The 16,279-nt window shown below is 58.9% G+C and overlaps 1 protein-coding gene across 5 annotated transcripts in view; it reads right to left on the reverse strand.

The window, feature by feature from the left end:
* LMF1 (lipase maturation factor 1) overlaps window positions 1–16,279 on the reverse strand; it is a 96,667-nt gene that overhangs the window by 25,609 nt on the left and 54,779 nt on the right. For all 5 annotated transcript variants that reach the window (XM_044379214.3, XM_026485498.4, XM_048225081.2 and 2 more), the window contains one exon: window positions 10,614–10,679. In XM_044379214.3, the coding sequence (XP_044235149.3) occupies window positions 10,614–10,679 (66 nt within the window). The remainder of the gene's footprint in view (window positions 1–10,613; window positions 10,680–16,279) is intronic.

The raw sequence follows: 16,279 nt of genomic DNA on the forward strand, positions 1-16,279 counted from the left end.
GGGCCCCGGTCAGCGGGTGTGGGCCCCAGAGTGGCCTGTGCCCCCACACAGCCGGGGCGTCACTGCGCTGCAGAAGTGAGAGCAAATGGCTGGTGACCGATGCCGGCCACTGCGACGTGGAATTCCTACAAAGCATGGCTCTATTTTCCTACGGCCTGCACCGCTGTGGAGGGCCTGGCTCCTCCTGTGGGTTCACGGCACGCTGGGCACGGGGGTGCTGGCTCTGCATGCTCCATCTGCATGGCTGGGGAGGATCCTGAGGCCTCCCTTCTGCAAGCCCGGGACAGAGTTTTATTTTTGTTTGTACTGAAGCTGGAAAAAAACACTGTGTCATAAAATCTGGCTGTAAACCCTGGAAATGGCGTCTGGAACATCACACCCCGTAAAGCAGGGGAAGGAGTGCCCACTGCTGCCTCTGGCAGGATGCTCGGCTGCACTCACCATCGCGCCCAAGGTCCAGAGCGTAGCTCAGCTTGGACGCCAGCCGCCGGCCAGCCCTGACCCCTGGAACATTTACAGCTCATTCCCTTAAGAAGAGAAGCTTTAAAAAAAAAAAAAAAACAAAACCAAAAAATCAGGAAAACACGAAGGGCGATAAAAAGAGTTTCAGGATTTGGGGAAAGTGACGTTCCTTCATGTCGGTTCCAATGCCCTCCCTTCCAGGCCCTCAGCGATAAGCCTAAGGAAGACAGAAATGGCTTTTTCGGCCACTCTCCCATTTCAGGAACTGTAAATTACGTGTTTGAGGTTCTAATGAGAAAGAAACATTGTCTGAAGAACAAGGGTCTGAAAACGCTCGAGGCGCACACGTTCTGTTCCAACAGGAGACTTGCTGCCAGTCCAGGACCCTTGCCCCTCACAGAGCCCAGGGGTTGAGGTGTCCACAGAAAGGCCGCGAGTTCCCATCTGTTTTTTGGGGGGGTACGTCCCCTGTACACCGGAGGTGTTGGCAGGGGTCCCAGGGACATGGAGGATCTGCCTGTTGGTGTCTCCCTGACGGCAGGAGAAGGGAGACCACTTGCATCTGTCAGGTGAGGGTCTTACGATAAAACCGGGAGACCGTTCGTGCACACAGCTGGTGCCCGGCCTCCCGTGAGCACCGGGAAGCATAGGGCCCCAGATGTCAGGGCTGAGGCTCCGTCCTGAGTGAGGCCAAGGCAGACACGGCAGTGACCACGCAGGTGCTCATCTCGGGAGCTCGGGCCCCCTGAAGGCTGCCGCCCCTTCCCACCCAGACGACGGGCAATGGGGAAGGAAGAGCGGGCTACAGAGGTGGTGGTATAGAGCAGTGCACACAGGACGGGGCAGTCCCAGTGCCGTGGGACAAGACTGGACACTGGGGTGGGCTCTGCCAGTGCCTCCCAAGAGCTGGCAGCCGCCACTCCCCCGGCGGGGGTGCATTTCCCGCCTGGCCGTGGGGAGAGGCCGGGTCCCAGCGAGAGGGCCGCGCAGCCGCATCTTTCAAGGACGGATATAAATCTGTCAACCTAGCCCCCTGTCCCTGTCAGAATTCTCCCAGCTTCAGACCAAGAGCCCCCGGCAGCAAAGCCGCACACGAGAAGTGCGAGGGATGTCCGGCAGGCGGGAAAACAGGTGGAGGCTGGGTCTGCGTGGAGGAGAGAGCCTGGAGATGGTGAGCGTGTGGATGAACACAGGAGGGGTCTGTCCCAGTTCACGAAGTATCTTGAAAGGACAATTTGAACAAAAATAGTACCAACATGGTACGTGTTTCTGTAACAGTAACTGTGGGACCACAGCTGCGGGAGGACCAGGAGGGAAAGGGAAAGGGTGCCATTGTCACGTTCCGATCCGGTCCTGTACGGCTTACAGGACAAGCTCAGTCCTCGCTCGGAGGTAACTTGTGACATATGCAAGACTCACTGTGAACCCTAACGTTACCACGAAAGCAGTTACAGCTAATAAGCCAAGAGAAGTAAAGAACAGGAGCTGTAAGAGACATCTCAGTCATCCAGAAGGAGCAGGGAAAGAGAAAGATCTAAAGACCATGGGGCGCCTGGGTGGCGCAGTCGTTAAGCGTCTCCCTTCGGCTCAGGGCGTGATCCCAGAGTTCTGGGATCGAGCCCCACGTCAGGCTCCTCCACTGGGAGCCTGCTTCTTCCTCTCCCACTCCCCGTGCTTGTGTTCCCTCTCTCGCTGGCTCTCTGTCAAATAAATAAATAAAATCTAAAAAAAAAAAAAATAAATAAAGACCAGGTGGGAGGAAGCGCACGTAAGCAGCAGGACGGTGGTCTGAAACCATGTCAGAGCGCACGCTTGCAGACAGTTGAAACACGCCATCGAAAGGCAGAATTTAGGGGCGCCTGGGCGGCTCAGTCAGTGAGCGTCTGCTTTCCACTCAGGTCATGATCCCAGGGTCCTGGGACCGAGTCCCGAATCGAGCTCCCTGCTCAGAGGGGAGCCTGCTTCTCCCTCTGCCTCTGCCCCTGCTTGTGCACGTGTGCTCTCTCTCAAATAAATAAATAAAATCTTCAAAAAAAAAAAAGGCAGAATTTGTGAGACTGGATAAAACAGGACCCAAGTGCACGCTGCCTGTGAGACACACACTTCAAAGGTGAGGGTGTACGGAGGGGAGCCGTGAGGACCTGGAGACGTGCGCCATGCCAACACGGGTGGCAGGTGAGGTGGAGTGGCTGCGTGGGCAGCACACAAGCAGACCTTAGAAGGACGTGACCAGGGATGAAAGGTCATTTCGCTAACGGGGATCACGAGGAGGTCCCAGCACTCAGACACTTAACGCCCCTCGTACTGGAGCTTCTAAATACACTGAGCAGAACTGCAGATGACCACAGCCGGAGAGCCACGAGTCCACAGTTCCCGCCGCACATTTCAGGCTCCTCTCTCAACGCCTGCCAGGACAAGTAGACAAAAAACAGGGGCGTGGAAGACTTGAAGGCACTTAGCAAGCAGTGTGACTTCACGAGCACTCACACAACACAGGACGTTCCTTTTTTAGGCCAAATGCAACATTCACTAAGGCCGTATCCTGGGCCATGAAACAAGCCTGAATAAATTGTAACACGTGTCCTCTCTGACAATGACGGAATTAAATTAGGAATCAGTAACAGAAAGATACCTGCAAAATTCCCACCCACTTGGGAGTTGGTCGCACTGACTGACCAGCCTTCAGAGCGTGCACCCCAGTATCTACATCCCCAATCCCACGACGACGACTTTCAAGCAGGGAAAATTGAGTCGAGCCACGAGGTAACTTCCTTAGGAGCACGTTGGCCAGAGTGGCTGCGAGAGGGCAGGCGGCACAGGTCCGTATCAAGAGCAGGGAGGGACACGGACCTGGGCTCAAGTCTGAGTGCTAGCAGCAGTGACCGTCGCTGACCCTGAGGCAGTGCCCCGGCCTCTCATGGACCTGGCCTTGGTGACCCCAGGGCATGGGCTGCACCAGAAGCTCCCGGCCAGACCGTGCTCCCCTCCTGGCCCCAGCGTTGACCCCTCCGGTCCCCAGTACACCAAAAACCTATAAAACCAGTGAAACACCAGGGGACAAAGCATGTAAGCCCAGCTCCCAACCTGCTGGAGGGGACTCCGTCTCGGCTTCGATCAAGTTCACACTTGTAGCTTTCACACTAATGTCAACCTTGATTCAAGTTTCTTCCAGACTAACGGACCCTCATCCGATTTTGGTACAAAACAGCTGGTAACCCATGTCCCAGGGTCGCAGTTAAAGGGAGGACCCACTGGCCCGAGATGCACACAGAAGCCGCCCGTGCTGCGGTGGGTCTGGGAATGCAGGAGGAAGGTTCTGCTGTGCTTGGTGGGGCACTGGCACAACAGCCCAGCTGTGCCCTCGGCTGCACCCAAGGCCATGCGCATACCTGAAAAGGGCGTGGGGGCCGTGAAACACGCTGCTCAGTGCTTGGCCTGCCAGCATTCACACTCAGATCACTGCAGCTCGCCCAGGGAGCGAGGGTGCCACGGCCAATGTTCAGTGAGCAGCCTCAACAGTGCCCTGGCTTCCTGGGAAGGGCTGAAGGCTTCACTGGCCCGGCCGTTCTGGGCAGCAGGGCCCATCCCTGGGGCTCAGCCCACCTCAGTCACCCCTGGGAGCACTCCGGTGTGGCTGCGGAGATGGCGGGCACCCAGGAAGGAGTGCTTGGCCTGGGCCCTGGCGTCAGTGTGCCAAGAACGACCACAGGTGGGGCAGGGCTGCCTGCAGCTGGTGGCCATCGTCCTGCACGAGGTGAGTGTTCCAGCACCCTTGGATGGGCCTCTGGAACCCCCACTGTCAGGACAGATTTGGGTGCTCTTGCTTTGGGGGTGTCTGTCAAAGCCCAGGGCACAACCCCTGCCCTAGGACAGCCCCCTGCCGGTCTGTCTTAAATAACTGGGCATGTTCTGAGCTGGCTCTGCCTGCAGCCCTGATGAGAGGGACCACCTCGTGCCACGGGACCAAAAGATAGTATGAAACTCCCCCAATTCTCCAGCAATAGAATTAAATCCCACCCCTGCAAAAGCACACGTAAAATGCATTCCTTGAGACCCTTGTAAGCAGACCACCTGACGGAGGGAGGGGTGTGGCCGGGAAGTGGGGAGCTGCTCTGGGTGGGGGTCTCGTGTGCAGCCAAGCAGCCCCCTCACCGTGGCCCACCTGTTACGTTATTAAAACAAGAACAAACTACCTGGGGAAAGAGACCCTTGTAAGCAGACCACCTGGCAGAGGGAGGGGTGTGGCCGGGAAGTGGGGAGCTGCTCTGGGTGGGGGTCTTGTGTGCAGCCAAGCAGCCCCCTCACCGCGGCCCACCTGTTACGTTATTAAAACAAGAACAAACCACCTGGGGAAACCGCCCAGCTCCTTCCCAATGACAACTGACTTCTTCAAATGCAAGTGGAGACAGATGGAATGCCTGGAACATTCCCCAGCGAAGTTCCTCATGGCTGGTGCGGACGTCCCCACTGCTTAGAAAGTCTGCCTGTCTGCAGGGAGTTTGACACCAGTGATTCTATGTTGGGGCACAACTCAGACATCAGGAAACCTGAGACCGTATCTTCCCGACCTGTGAGGGGGACAGACGGACAGACGCAGAAGCAGGTGCTGCGAGCTTCCTCCCCATCACAGCGGCGCCCCTCCCGGGGATGCGGTGCCCGTCCGGGGGATGCGGGCTAGGAGCAGCAGCATCAGAGCCTGGCCTGCATCCCGGACGGCGGCCTAGCCAGGCCCGGGGACAACAGAGGGCTTCAGCCACCTCTCCTGGCCGGCCCGGCTGCTGACATGTGATGGGCTAAGTGAGACCTGTGTGGACAGATGCCACATCTGTGCGGGATGACCTAGGTGTTGGTTTGTCACAACACTTGTCTACTGAGAAGTTTCCTGTCGTGAGAAAGAAAATCACAGCAGCAGAAAACTCGGTCTTGGCAGAGACATGCAGTCAAACCCCTGGCTGCAGTTTACCCTCGGCTACGGATAACCGGCGCCCGAACATGGCTGAAGACATGCAGACCCACCCTGCGGCCTCAGGCGGCCCTCCGTCTGTGTCCTCCTCGATCCGCACGCCCCTCGTCCCAGGGCTGGGATGTGCCTCCGGGCAGGTAGACGGCACGTGTGTGGGTGCTGACGGGAGCACCTGCAGTTGGAGTGGAGGACGTCAGCCATCTGTCAGCCCCTCCGTCTCTCCCACAGCTACGAGAGAGCGGATGTCAACACAGGAGAAGAAACGAGGCGGATGTTGTATTCTCCGTGTAACTGTGATTAAATACCCACAGGCCCAGACATGGAAGGACACAGCTGAGTGTTTCCACCCGCTGGTGGAGTGTGTGTCCCCTGGGTGGGGAAGACGCAGGCCAGCTGGGTGAACTGTCACCAGACAGCAGGCAGGGGGACCACGCCTGGGGCCCCTCTGGCTGCAACGGACATCAGTGTCACCCAGGGACACTGTAGCCACAGACGTGCCCCACGTGTGGGCAGACGGTGTCCAGGATTTCTGCCGGCAAGGGTGCGCACCACTGCACTGAGGTCAGACTTCCCTACAGCAAACTGCACATCCATACAGAAAGGAGCCGGAGCCAGTGACGCTCCCCAGCGGACAAGCGTGGCCCGGACGTGCGGCCATGAGAAGACGGCCACCGGAGCCGGGATGGCCATCAAGGTGACACAGCCCACACCGCGGGCATCCCGATCTTGGGGTGTGTGCACGTTACTCTGTCAGGCGGAGCCCTGTGCTCCGAGACCCTCTGGCTGTGATGGGGGATGGCCTCCTGCCGGAGCTGCGTCCACTTCAGGGAAGAGAATCCGTAAGAGAAAACTTGGAATCGGGTCCTCCCGAGTGCCCAGGTCTCTACCACTGCGCTTCCGAGTGGGCACAGGGCCACACTCGTTCAAAGGGCAAGTGTACTGGCTTTCTTGCAGGGGTGTGGCTCAGAGGGAGGGAGCCAGACATGGGCAGGGGTGCGTGCACTCGGAGCCGGGTCTTCCGACGGCCTGTCTTCCCTGTCCTTGCAGATGAGCGGCCTGCCACTTTCAGATGCGCTTTATGTCTCTGACGGACACGTTCCAGAGGGTCCGCTTTACAGAAACAGTGCACGGTGTTGCCTTTCGAACCTGGAGGAGCAGCCGTGTGAGGGAATGGCGGCCGCTCAGCCCTTCTTAGTGGTGTCCGCCAGGACTCGCCCGCTCCAGAGCCTTGAAACCAGCGACTTGCAACCCCCTTCCCAAGTCCCCCACGGAGTGCCCGGAGCAGCAAGGGGACTGTGGTCGGGGGTGGGACGTGCTCCGGGTGTGTGTCCCTCGGACTGCTGTTTGGGACTAAAGGAGAGGAGCTCCTCCCCAGTAGGGGAGGGCGGCCTCGCCGAGGGCCCCCATGGGAGCCAGCTCACAGGGTCAGTGTTAAACCCCGGACCGGGGCACTCACCTTTGTGGTCTCTGGGCCCTCCAGGGCAGTACGGGGTAGGTCTGCTGCAGGGGCGTGGACGGCAAGGAGCATTAAGGATGAAGGGCACTGTGCCCCCTCCCCTCCTGCTGCCTGTAGGGCTCTCGAAGACCGGAGCTGCTGGGCACCCTCCCCGCGGGCCCCAGGGCCGGGGGGCTCATGGGGAGGAGGAACAATGTCCAGGGACATGGAGCTATCAACGGCCTGTTCAGCACGGAGTGCTAAGAACTGTTACTGCCATGACAAGGAACCATTTTCCACCTGAACATAGCTGAACAGGTGTGTTCGAGACAGGTCACAAGAGGCCTTCTGACCCCATAAGAGCAAGTGGAAATCTTCACCAAACCTGGCAGAAGCTGCCCTTATGCTCAGTTGGCTCCCAGTTAGAGAAACGGGCAGCAGGAAGTCAGTGGTGAGGCCCGGGCTGGTGCTCGGGACCGTCGGGGGTGAGCGTGACGAGGCGCCACTTGTGTGGACAGTCTCACGGGCACCCTGCGACGTGGACACAGGGGAGCGCACCAGGGATGGCGGGCACGGACCCCGGTTCCTGAAGGGTCAGCTGCGGCGTCCGGGCTCTGTAAGACGGCTGCTCCCGCACAGCCTTAAACCTTGGCCTTAGAAGCACAATGGACATGACACAAAATCCCCTCCGATGCACCACGGGCCGTGGACCTCACAGGCGATGGGAGCGGATGGTGACTGGTGACTCCAGACGGAAGGTCAGCTCTGCGTGCCGGATTTTGGAGCAAAACGACAGCGTCCGTGTCTGTCAACTCTCGCACAGCCTGGGGTGGGGCACAGACCCGACCCGCGGAAGGGCTGCAGGTGGGACCTGCCAGGCCACCAGCAAGGCGGGAGCTCCTGTGGCAGCTTAGCGACCGCACCATGTGCTCCTCAAAGTGCAGCCGAGCCGCGGGCGGAGGCTCTTCCTGGCGTATGTACGTTCAACGTGCACCAATCATGCGGTGTACAGTTTGGTCACCGAGGCACTCAGAGTTCACGAGTTCGCACCCCTGTTAACTCGTGCCGAGCGCGGAGGTCCCCTGGGGACTTGAGCCCGCCGCTAACAGACGTCTCACTGCTCCGCGGGGAGCGCTCGTGCACCTCAGGCCAGCCGGGTGGGGGCAGTGCCGCCAGACCGGGCGCCGGGCAGTGAGGCGATCCTGCGGCCTTTCTTGTGGACGGTTTCACCGTGTGACTTGGGGTCATGGGCCGAGCCCAGGAGCTTGAGGATGAGGGTTCCTGGTACCTCCTCCTGAGGGGCGACTGGCTTTGTCATGGTGGCTCAGGGCCACCGTGGCTCAGCCTGGGCATGTCTGGGGAGGTCCGCTGTCCTGTTTCCCACAGTGGCTGATGACACACACCCGCTGGCACCGTCCCCGCCCCTCTTCTGCTCCAACCAACCGAGTCCACCGACGGCCGCATCTAGGTTAAGCGAGAACATAGGCGGGGTACGTGGGGGTGAGCCTGAGGTGTCACGTGAGGCCACTCCTGCTGGTCCCCTCCTCCCTGCAGGATCTGGGGGGCTCACAGGGTTGGGGTGCCAGGGCTCACCTCCTACGACCTCCCTGCAGGGCCTCGCCGTGCACGCGGACAGCATGCTGTGGACAGAGCGGTTCAGGATGAAGTAGAAGCAGCAACATGCGAGGCCTGGGCTCTCGTCTCAGCCGCAAGCCCGTCCCTCCTGCTCGCCCACGTGCCTGCGCCCCAGCGGGTCCCTCCCGTGAGGCTTCTGCCCGCGGTGCCATGACAGTGAGTGAGGCAGGCCCTGCTGCCACCTGCCACGGACCGGAGGGGTCCAGGTCACTGAGCACAGGCCACGTGGCCCCTAGCCTAGCGCCCAGCACGCAGGCGACAGTGGGTTCTGCAGGCAGCTGACAGCACGGCGGTCGCAGCCCTGACTCTTGACCTCAGTTGGGTGCCCTCGCCCCAACCTAGTTCACGGAGCGTGTGGAAACAAGATCCACTGAGAAGAGGCTTCTGTTCCTCGGCAGAGTCAGGGTGGTTCTGTTCCTCCACAGGCCTCCCGGAGGTCAGTGACCACAGCACTGAGAGCAAGGCCCCACGGCAGCCTTTTGCTTACACCCTGGGTCCCACGTGGTCATTGAGCCAGGACTTGGCCTGTCCTAGAAGACTGACTTCACATGGCCTCGACCTCACACCACACCAACGTCGGGCGGCTGGCCCGTCCCCAGGATGTGGCTCACAGGCCGCCTGTCTGCCCAGATCCTGTGCAGGCTGTGTGTGGAGATGCAGGAGCTCTGCCCCGGCGCACGCCTGACTCGGACCCTTCTGAGGACACACAGCTGGGAGGCCTCACCCAGCCTCACCGTGAGGGCTCCCCTGGCGCCCTCCCTGCTGGCCAAGACTCCTTCTGTCGGCCGGAAATCAGAGTCATAGGCCCTGCATCCACCCTGGCCAAGACCTGCAGGCACAGAGAGGACAGGCGTCGGTGCCAAGGGGACTCTGGTGCACGCTCCCCGTTCATCCTGCTGACTCCCTCCCTCTGCACGTGCTGGACAGTCAGGCCTGCCCGCTGGCTGCTGGGTGGCTACTGGGGACTCCTGGCGGGGCCAGGACAGAATGGAGGGCCTCCTGGCTTAGCCCACGGGGCCCCACACTGCCTCCCTCCTAGAGAGCCAGGAACATTTCCTCTCTGGCACTTTATAGGCTGTCGGCTCCAGGACAAAGGGAGGGACTCACGGTCCCCTGGGCAGGAGGGGAGGGGAGTCCGGTGGGACTCGGGGAGACCTCAAGTCTGATGTCCCCGCTAAATATGGCGCCTGTGGGACATCCCTGCGGGCAGGCTGGTTAACAGGTGACGGCTTGGACTCCAGAGGCGGCGTCTACTCGACGTAGTCAAGACTGAAAAGCCGTGAGAGGTGAGCTGTGGGCAAGCACCTTTTACAGAAGGGCAGCTCTAAGTCCCTTTCCTGTACTGGAGCCACAAACCGAGAGTGGGAGACATGGAAGAAAATGTCCCGTCTGACAGGTGGCGCTCCAGGCGTGTCAATGTTTTTGCGACTGACAAGAGGGAAAGGGCACCTGACGGGCGTTTGCGGTATACACAGATGAGTGGATGAGGTCGCTCTCACCAAGTGCCCTAGCGCTAATTCGTTCACAGGGAGACGTGGTCCCAGCCCCCCCCCATAAACATGTGAGCCGTCAGCAGGGACAGGAACGTCCAGAGGGGCTTGGACCTGGATGGGGTCCTGGGGGGGGGGGCAGGGAGATGACAACTACCTAAAGCTGGGAGCCAAGGTGGGGAAGAGGACCATGGAAATCTGAGGATGGCAGGACTTGCACCTCCTCCCATGTCCATCTGCCATGATTTGGGGGGGCAGGGCACACGGCAGAGCAGCTCCCCACTGTGCACTCTCCTGGGGGCATGTGGGGCCAGCCCCGATGCCAGGAGGGAGGGCGCCTGGGCAGGACCATGGACAGTGGGGAGGGACCAGTACCCACAGCCAGAATGGACCCCTGGACCCATAGCCACGGGGGCCAGGAGCCCCATCTGCCAGCCCCAGCACACGGGACGCCCTGCAAGCCACCCTGTGACCTACCTGTGCGCCAATAAGAAAGCAAGCAGGAGGGGGCATCCCTGGCAACTGAGTTGTGGCCTCCAAGAGGCTGCACCTATGGTATGGATGCCAGTCCCCCTGGACAGGGCAGGTGGGGACAGGGATCTTGGCCCACGGCCGCCATGCAGCTCACCTCATAGTGGAAGTCCATGCAGGTGAGATCCTGCCAGCACTGGTCCCCCCGGATCTTGATGAGGCCCTGCCAAGGCAAGACAGACAGACAGGAACGTGAGCCACTCCCGAGGCTAGCAATGGACCCAGAGACATGCAAACTGGCCACCGGTGGGAGGACCCAAAGGAAGCTTCAAGGGAGTGGAGGAGTGGATCTCCTGCCAGAAATATGTAAAAGGTAAGATGTGAATGAAGCCGTGGCAATGGCACGTTCAGGGCTTGATGGTGGAGGTGCAACAGTGTGCGACGTGCAAATGACGAGCTCCTTGGATAAAGGCAACACCTTCTGTGCTTTCTCAAAAACCCAGGTTTTCTGAGCATCATTGCAGGAATGCACTTGAGGGTTTAAAAACAGGCTGGGAAAGCTACAGGCGGATGGGCAGACGGATACCAGGGGCCACGAGAACCGGGAAGGGGACTGCGTCTCGCTCACACCCGCAGTGGGCGACTTGGAAACTCAGGTGGGCTGCACCAACCCTCCCCAGTGGCTTGAGCGCTCACTTCGTGCAGTACGCGGGAAACCTGCAGAGAAGAGAAGCCGGTTCTGGAGGAGACTGGGCAGCCACTGCGAAGCGGGGACAAGCTGGAGGAGGAACGAGGGGCAGAATGCAGACGCCCCAGGCAGCGGGTGTGAGGGAAACCAAGGACCGGCGCGTCCAGAGCAGAGAAGACCAGGAAAGGCCGTGTTAGACGAAGCCCGGGGCCCCTGGGTCACAGCATCCGTCAGGTTCAGGGAGGGGCAGAGCTGGCTGGTCAGGGCCAAGGCCAGGCCGCGGCCGTCAGGAGGGGCGGCACTCTGGCCGTTGGCACGTAAAACTGAGTTTCACGCAGGGAAGGACCTTGGGGTGCTGAGGGCTCTGAGCCCCTGGGGGACAGGACAGTCCTGTGTGAGCAGGCCTCTGTGGCCATCCAGGCAGACGGACCGTGTAGGAGTTGGGACGTGTCTGGACCGTGGAGCCCACAGGACGGGCTGAGGGGCAGCATGGGTGCGGGGTGGGGAGTGGCATGGACACAGCGATACTCAAAGGAGCAGGGATGAGAAGTGACAAGGAAGTCCCAGGGACGTGGGGCAGCCCTTCAGGCCTGCACAGACCGAGTGACGATGCTCCCACCCCGCACACAGGCTCCAGCGGGAGCTTAACGTGCAGCCGGACAGCCGGTTTACAAACATCCCCCCAGGGCTCCCAGCGCTCCGTCATCCTGAGCCCTGCCCAGGCTGCTCTGACAGGGTCGCGTGCACACGGCACCCTCAGCCACCCTGGCTGCCGGGCCTCTCGGGGGCGTGTGCGCCCCACACAGAGTCGCACGCCAGGGACCCGGGTGGTGCTATTTGAAGACTGGAGTCCTGTCTTTCTGAAAACTGGGTTTGCTTAGGTCACAACAGTGCCAGAGACACAGCCTCGGGTGCAACTCTGGCACATTCAGGAAGTCCCACGTGCCTGCTGTCCAGACCTCAGCACGTCTGTCCTGCTCCCCGGGTGAGAGAGCCGCCACTGTCACGCGACAGCCCCGTGAGTGAGGCTCTGCTCCCCGCACCCCTCGGAATCCAAGAGTGGGTCTCTTTAGAGACTCAAACCAGGCAGAGAAGAAAAAAACAAAATAATTAAAATGTCATTCAAGTTCTAAGCTGATATGAGACACTTAAAGATCTGAGACATTCTTCCGGGAGCACAGAATAATTATATTCCTCCCCATCCACTGACTTCTCCCCATAGTGCAGATGTCAGATTTTCCACGGATTTTTCCTTCCTGAGTGAGCGTCAAAGGAACAAAGACTTCTGTCAGCCTTTCTCAGCCCCAAATTAATTCTGAAAAAATGGCTCAGACAAGCCGGTACCAGGCCAGACCCAAAGAGAGCCACGTGACCCACAGCTGTCCACACCTGCTCTCTGGGGAAGGGAGGATGCAAGGTGCTGGGACATTCCAGGCTGCCAGGGCAGCCTCAGGCCTTGAGGGAGTGGGGGGAGGCAGGACCGTGAAGGCAGCTGCCCCACGATTCAGACACGCCCTTCCAGATGTTCACGGGCCCAAGGTCATGCTTCTGACACCCCCATCTGGAGAGAGGAGGTCCAAGGCCTTGCCACAGGAAGGACATCTGTTTCTCCATGCTGCATCCTTCACTCCTAACCAAGGGCCAGGAGGGGCTGCCAGGCCTGCAGCTGCACCCAGGTAAGGGGCCTCCTGGCAGGGCACCCACACACAGGGAGCCGTCCACAGCAACCCCATCCCAAGTGCGTTCAGCACCCCGCTCTCTCACTGCCAGGGCTGCCTCCTCCCTCGATGACCCTGGGCCGTGCACACTAACAGGGTCATGGGTTGAGGAGGACGTGCCACCCCGGATTCCTGCAATCCCTCCTCTGGGGGCTGAGCAGGCGAGTGGGGGGATCGCTACATCTTGGGTGCATCTGAGGTTCACAGTCACGTGCCCCCTGTTTGGCACTGAAGTCACAGGCACACTTGGGCATCTCTCAGGACTGACCTGTCTCCATGTCACCCTGGCCCCTTCACTCTCCCACCGTCTCGGGGTGCTGCCGGCATTTTCCCAGGCCGAGGAACAGCCATACAGAAGCCACCCTCTGCATCCAGCATGCACAGCACATAATGAACACTGCCGGCAGATGCCAGAAACACGGGGTTGGGGGGGGTGACTAATGCTGGTTTTGTGTGCCAGCAGCCACGTGAGGGGCTGCAGGGGGCAGGAGGGAGCACTGCGGGCACTCGAGAGCAGTGAGGACTCGATCCCCATTCAGGCCCAGGCTGTTCTAAGTCCAGTGTCTGGAGATGGAGGCAGAGAGGAGCCTAGGGACCGCGTGTGGGGCCACGAGCAGGGGCTGAAGCTGAGGCCAGCGGTCACAGCACCATAGACAGTACTTTCCAGAAACCCCCATGACGCCTCCGAGCTGGAGTGTGAGGTCTGGCCTCCTGCACGTGCTCACTGGAAAACTCCTTGCTTGGCTGTCCACGTTAATGCGATGAAGGAGACGGGGACTCTCCTCTCAGAGTGGGGGTCCCAGGATGGGAAGGCAAGGACCTGGTGACACCCATTCAGGGTTGGCCTTCACGGGGCTGCGCTGCATTCCAAGCTATTTCATTCACGTGACACAATTTTATCGGAGGCATCTGACTGCGAGGAAGAGCCCTGACTTCCAAGTCTCTCTTCTCTCCCTGTCAGAAGGTCCTCGCTCAAGGTGGCTAGCAGCGCCTCTCCTGACCCCTCGGTGCTGGTCACGATCCAGTCTCCATGGGGCTGCATCACCTTTGGGACCCAGACACTCATGAGGGGAGTGAACGAACATGGAAACTGCTTCCAAGGTAATTCAGTTCACACACCCAAGGCAGCCACCGGGCCTCCGAGGGAAAGAGCCGATGCAAATGCAGCCTTCTCTCAGTAGGGAATCTTCTCCCACAGAAGTGCTGAGTCTCACGAGGGAGAGGCCAGAGGTCCAGGTATGGCCTGGACACGGTGGCAGCAAACAGCTTTGCTGCAGAGCAGACACGGGGGCATGTGCTCTGCGTGCACCCAGAAAACGTGCTGCCCCTGCCAGCAAGCGTCAGAGCCTCAAGGGGCACCAGCATTAGTGGCCGTGGGTCAGGATGTAAAGAGCAGCACGTAGACTTCCGTAACCAGGTTCCTTACCAGGCACTGGAGGTCCTCTCGCCAGCTGTAGACAGTATTTTCAAGATCTTCCCTTGTAATGATTCCTTCATCGTGCACAAAGTACAGCGTGTGCCTCACGGTCGCCTTGTGCCCCGCAAACTTGGCGAAGGTCACATATTCATTTCATTTGTTGGTTTTCAGATTCTGCCAGGTTTTCTGCCTCTCTAATTGTGTGTGAACAGTGTCATTACTTTTCTTCCAAGCTTTATGCTTCTTTCTCCTGTCTTCCTGCACCAAGACTTCCAACACAGCACTGAGAGTGCTGGCAAGAACAGACACCGGCCTGGTCTGGCGGGCCGTGAGTGCTCCTGTCCCCACCAGCCACTTGGGGCTGGCCGGCGTGTCAGGGGCTGTGCCGAGGAAGACCCCAGCTATCACAAGTGGGTGTTGAACTGTATCACGTGCTTGTCTTGCATTGGCTGCTTGCTTCTGTTACTGTAGTGAATTGTGTTCCTTGATTTTCAAATGTTAAACCGACCTTGCATTCCTGAGATAGACTGTGCCCTTTTTTGTTGCTGGGTTTGATTTGCTGATGTTTTGCTACGGGTTTCTGTGCCTTTGCTCCTGGGGGCTGCTGCTCTCTGTCCTTTCTGTAATGACCTCATCGGATCTGGTTTCACAGTCACAGAAAAAACAACCTGGGAAGTGTTCCTGCCTCCGCGGCTTTCCAGCAGAGTCTGGGTAGCAGTTCTGTTGTTTCCTCCTTAAGCATCTGGTAGATTCTGCTGGTGAAGCCATCTGGGACCACACTTTTCTCTCTGGAAGAGGGTTTGATTACAAATTCAATGTATTTAACAGACATGGAGCTATTTAGGTTTCCTGTTTCCTCTTCAGTTTTGGGAAGCTGCATTTGTGATGGAATGTGTCCATTTCATCTAAGCTGTCAAGTTCCAGACAGGTGACTCTCACAGCAAGGGCCTCAGACACAACTGCCTGTGGTCTGAGGACGGCATCTTTTACCGGTGCCGACGATCACAGCCCGGCCACGGCTCCTGGCTCTGCCGAATCCTCACCTGAAAAAGGTAGGTCCACAAGCCTCGCTTTTCTATGTCTCAGACACGGCTTTTTTCTCTTGTGGCAACAGGACAGCCTGCACACGAGGAGCATCAGAAGGGCCCCACCGCGGGTGCTGCAACCGGCGTGGGCACGAGCGGCACGGCTGCTCAGCTGTCACACCCCCGTGGACGAAGGCGCACTGCAAACACACGGGCGTCTCTTCACTGCAGGGCACTTGGGGGTCACCTAAACGTATGGGAAAGTTCAAGCCTCGCCAGCTTCTGAGAGGTGCCTGGGGGCTCTGGTGCCCCTCCAGTCCCTGCATATGCAAGCGACCTGCTCTGGCCACAGTCAAGTACACAGCTCATGATGAAAATGGCTCATTTCAGCTGCGATTTCGTCAGTAAGAATTTAAGGTTTTTTTTTTCTTTTTTTTTAAAAGATTTTATTTATTTATTTGACAGAGATAGAGACAGCCAGCAAGAGAGGAACACAAGCAGGGGGAGTGGGAGAGGAAGAAGCAGGCTCATAGTGGAGAAGCCTGATGTGGGGCTCGATCCCAGAATGCCGGAATCACGCCCTGAGCCGAAGGCAGACGCTTAACCGCTGTGCCACCCAGGCGCCCCAAGAATTTAAGGTATTAAATTTCTTTTGAGGGGTGGAGAGGCAAAGAGGGAGGAGAGAGAATCTTCAGCAGACTCCCCACTGAGCACAGAGCCCAACGCGGGGCTCGATCTCACAACCCGGAGATCATGACCTGAGCTGAAACCAAGAGTCGGACCCTTAAGCGATGGAGCCACCCAGGTGGTCCTAGGGTATCAATTCGTAGCTCAGATTATGTGAAGCAATAGTCAAAATAATATGAATTAGTAGAAATACAGTACACAGCACTGGAAGAACTGCAGAGAGAATACGCAGAAAAGTAAAAGCCATGCTAACCAACTAAGTGCGAGGAGACAAAAGCAGTTTTGCCC

The sequence above is a fragment of the Ursus arctos genome, unplaced genomic scaffold, assembly GCF_023065955.2.
Source record: "Ursus arctos isolate Adak ecotype North America unplaced genomic scaffold, UrsArc2.0 scaffold_2, whole genome shotgun sequence".
Taxonomy (NCBI): domain Eukaryota; kingdom Metazoa; phylum Chordata; class Mammalia; order Carnivora; family Ursidae; genus Ursus; species Ursus arctos.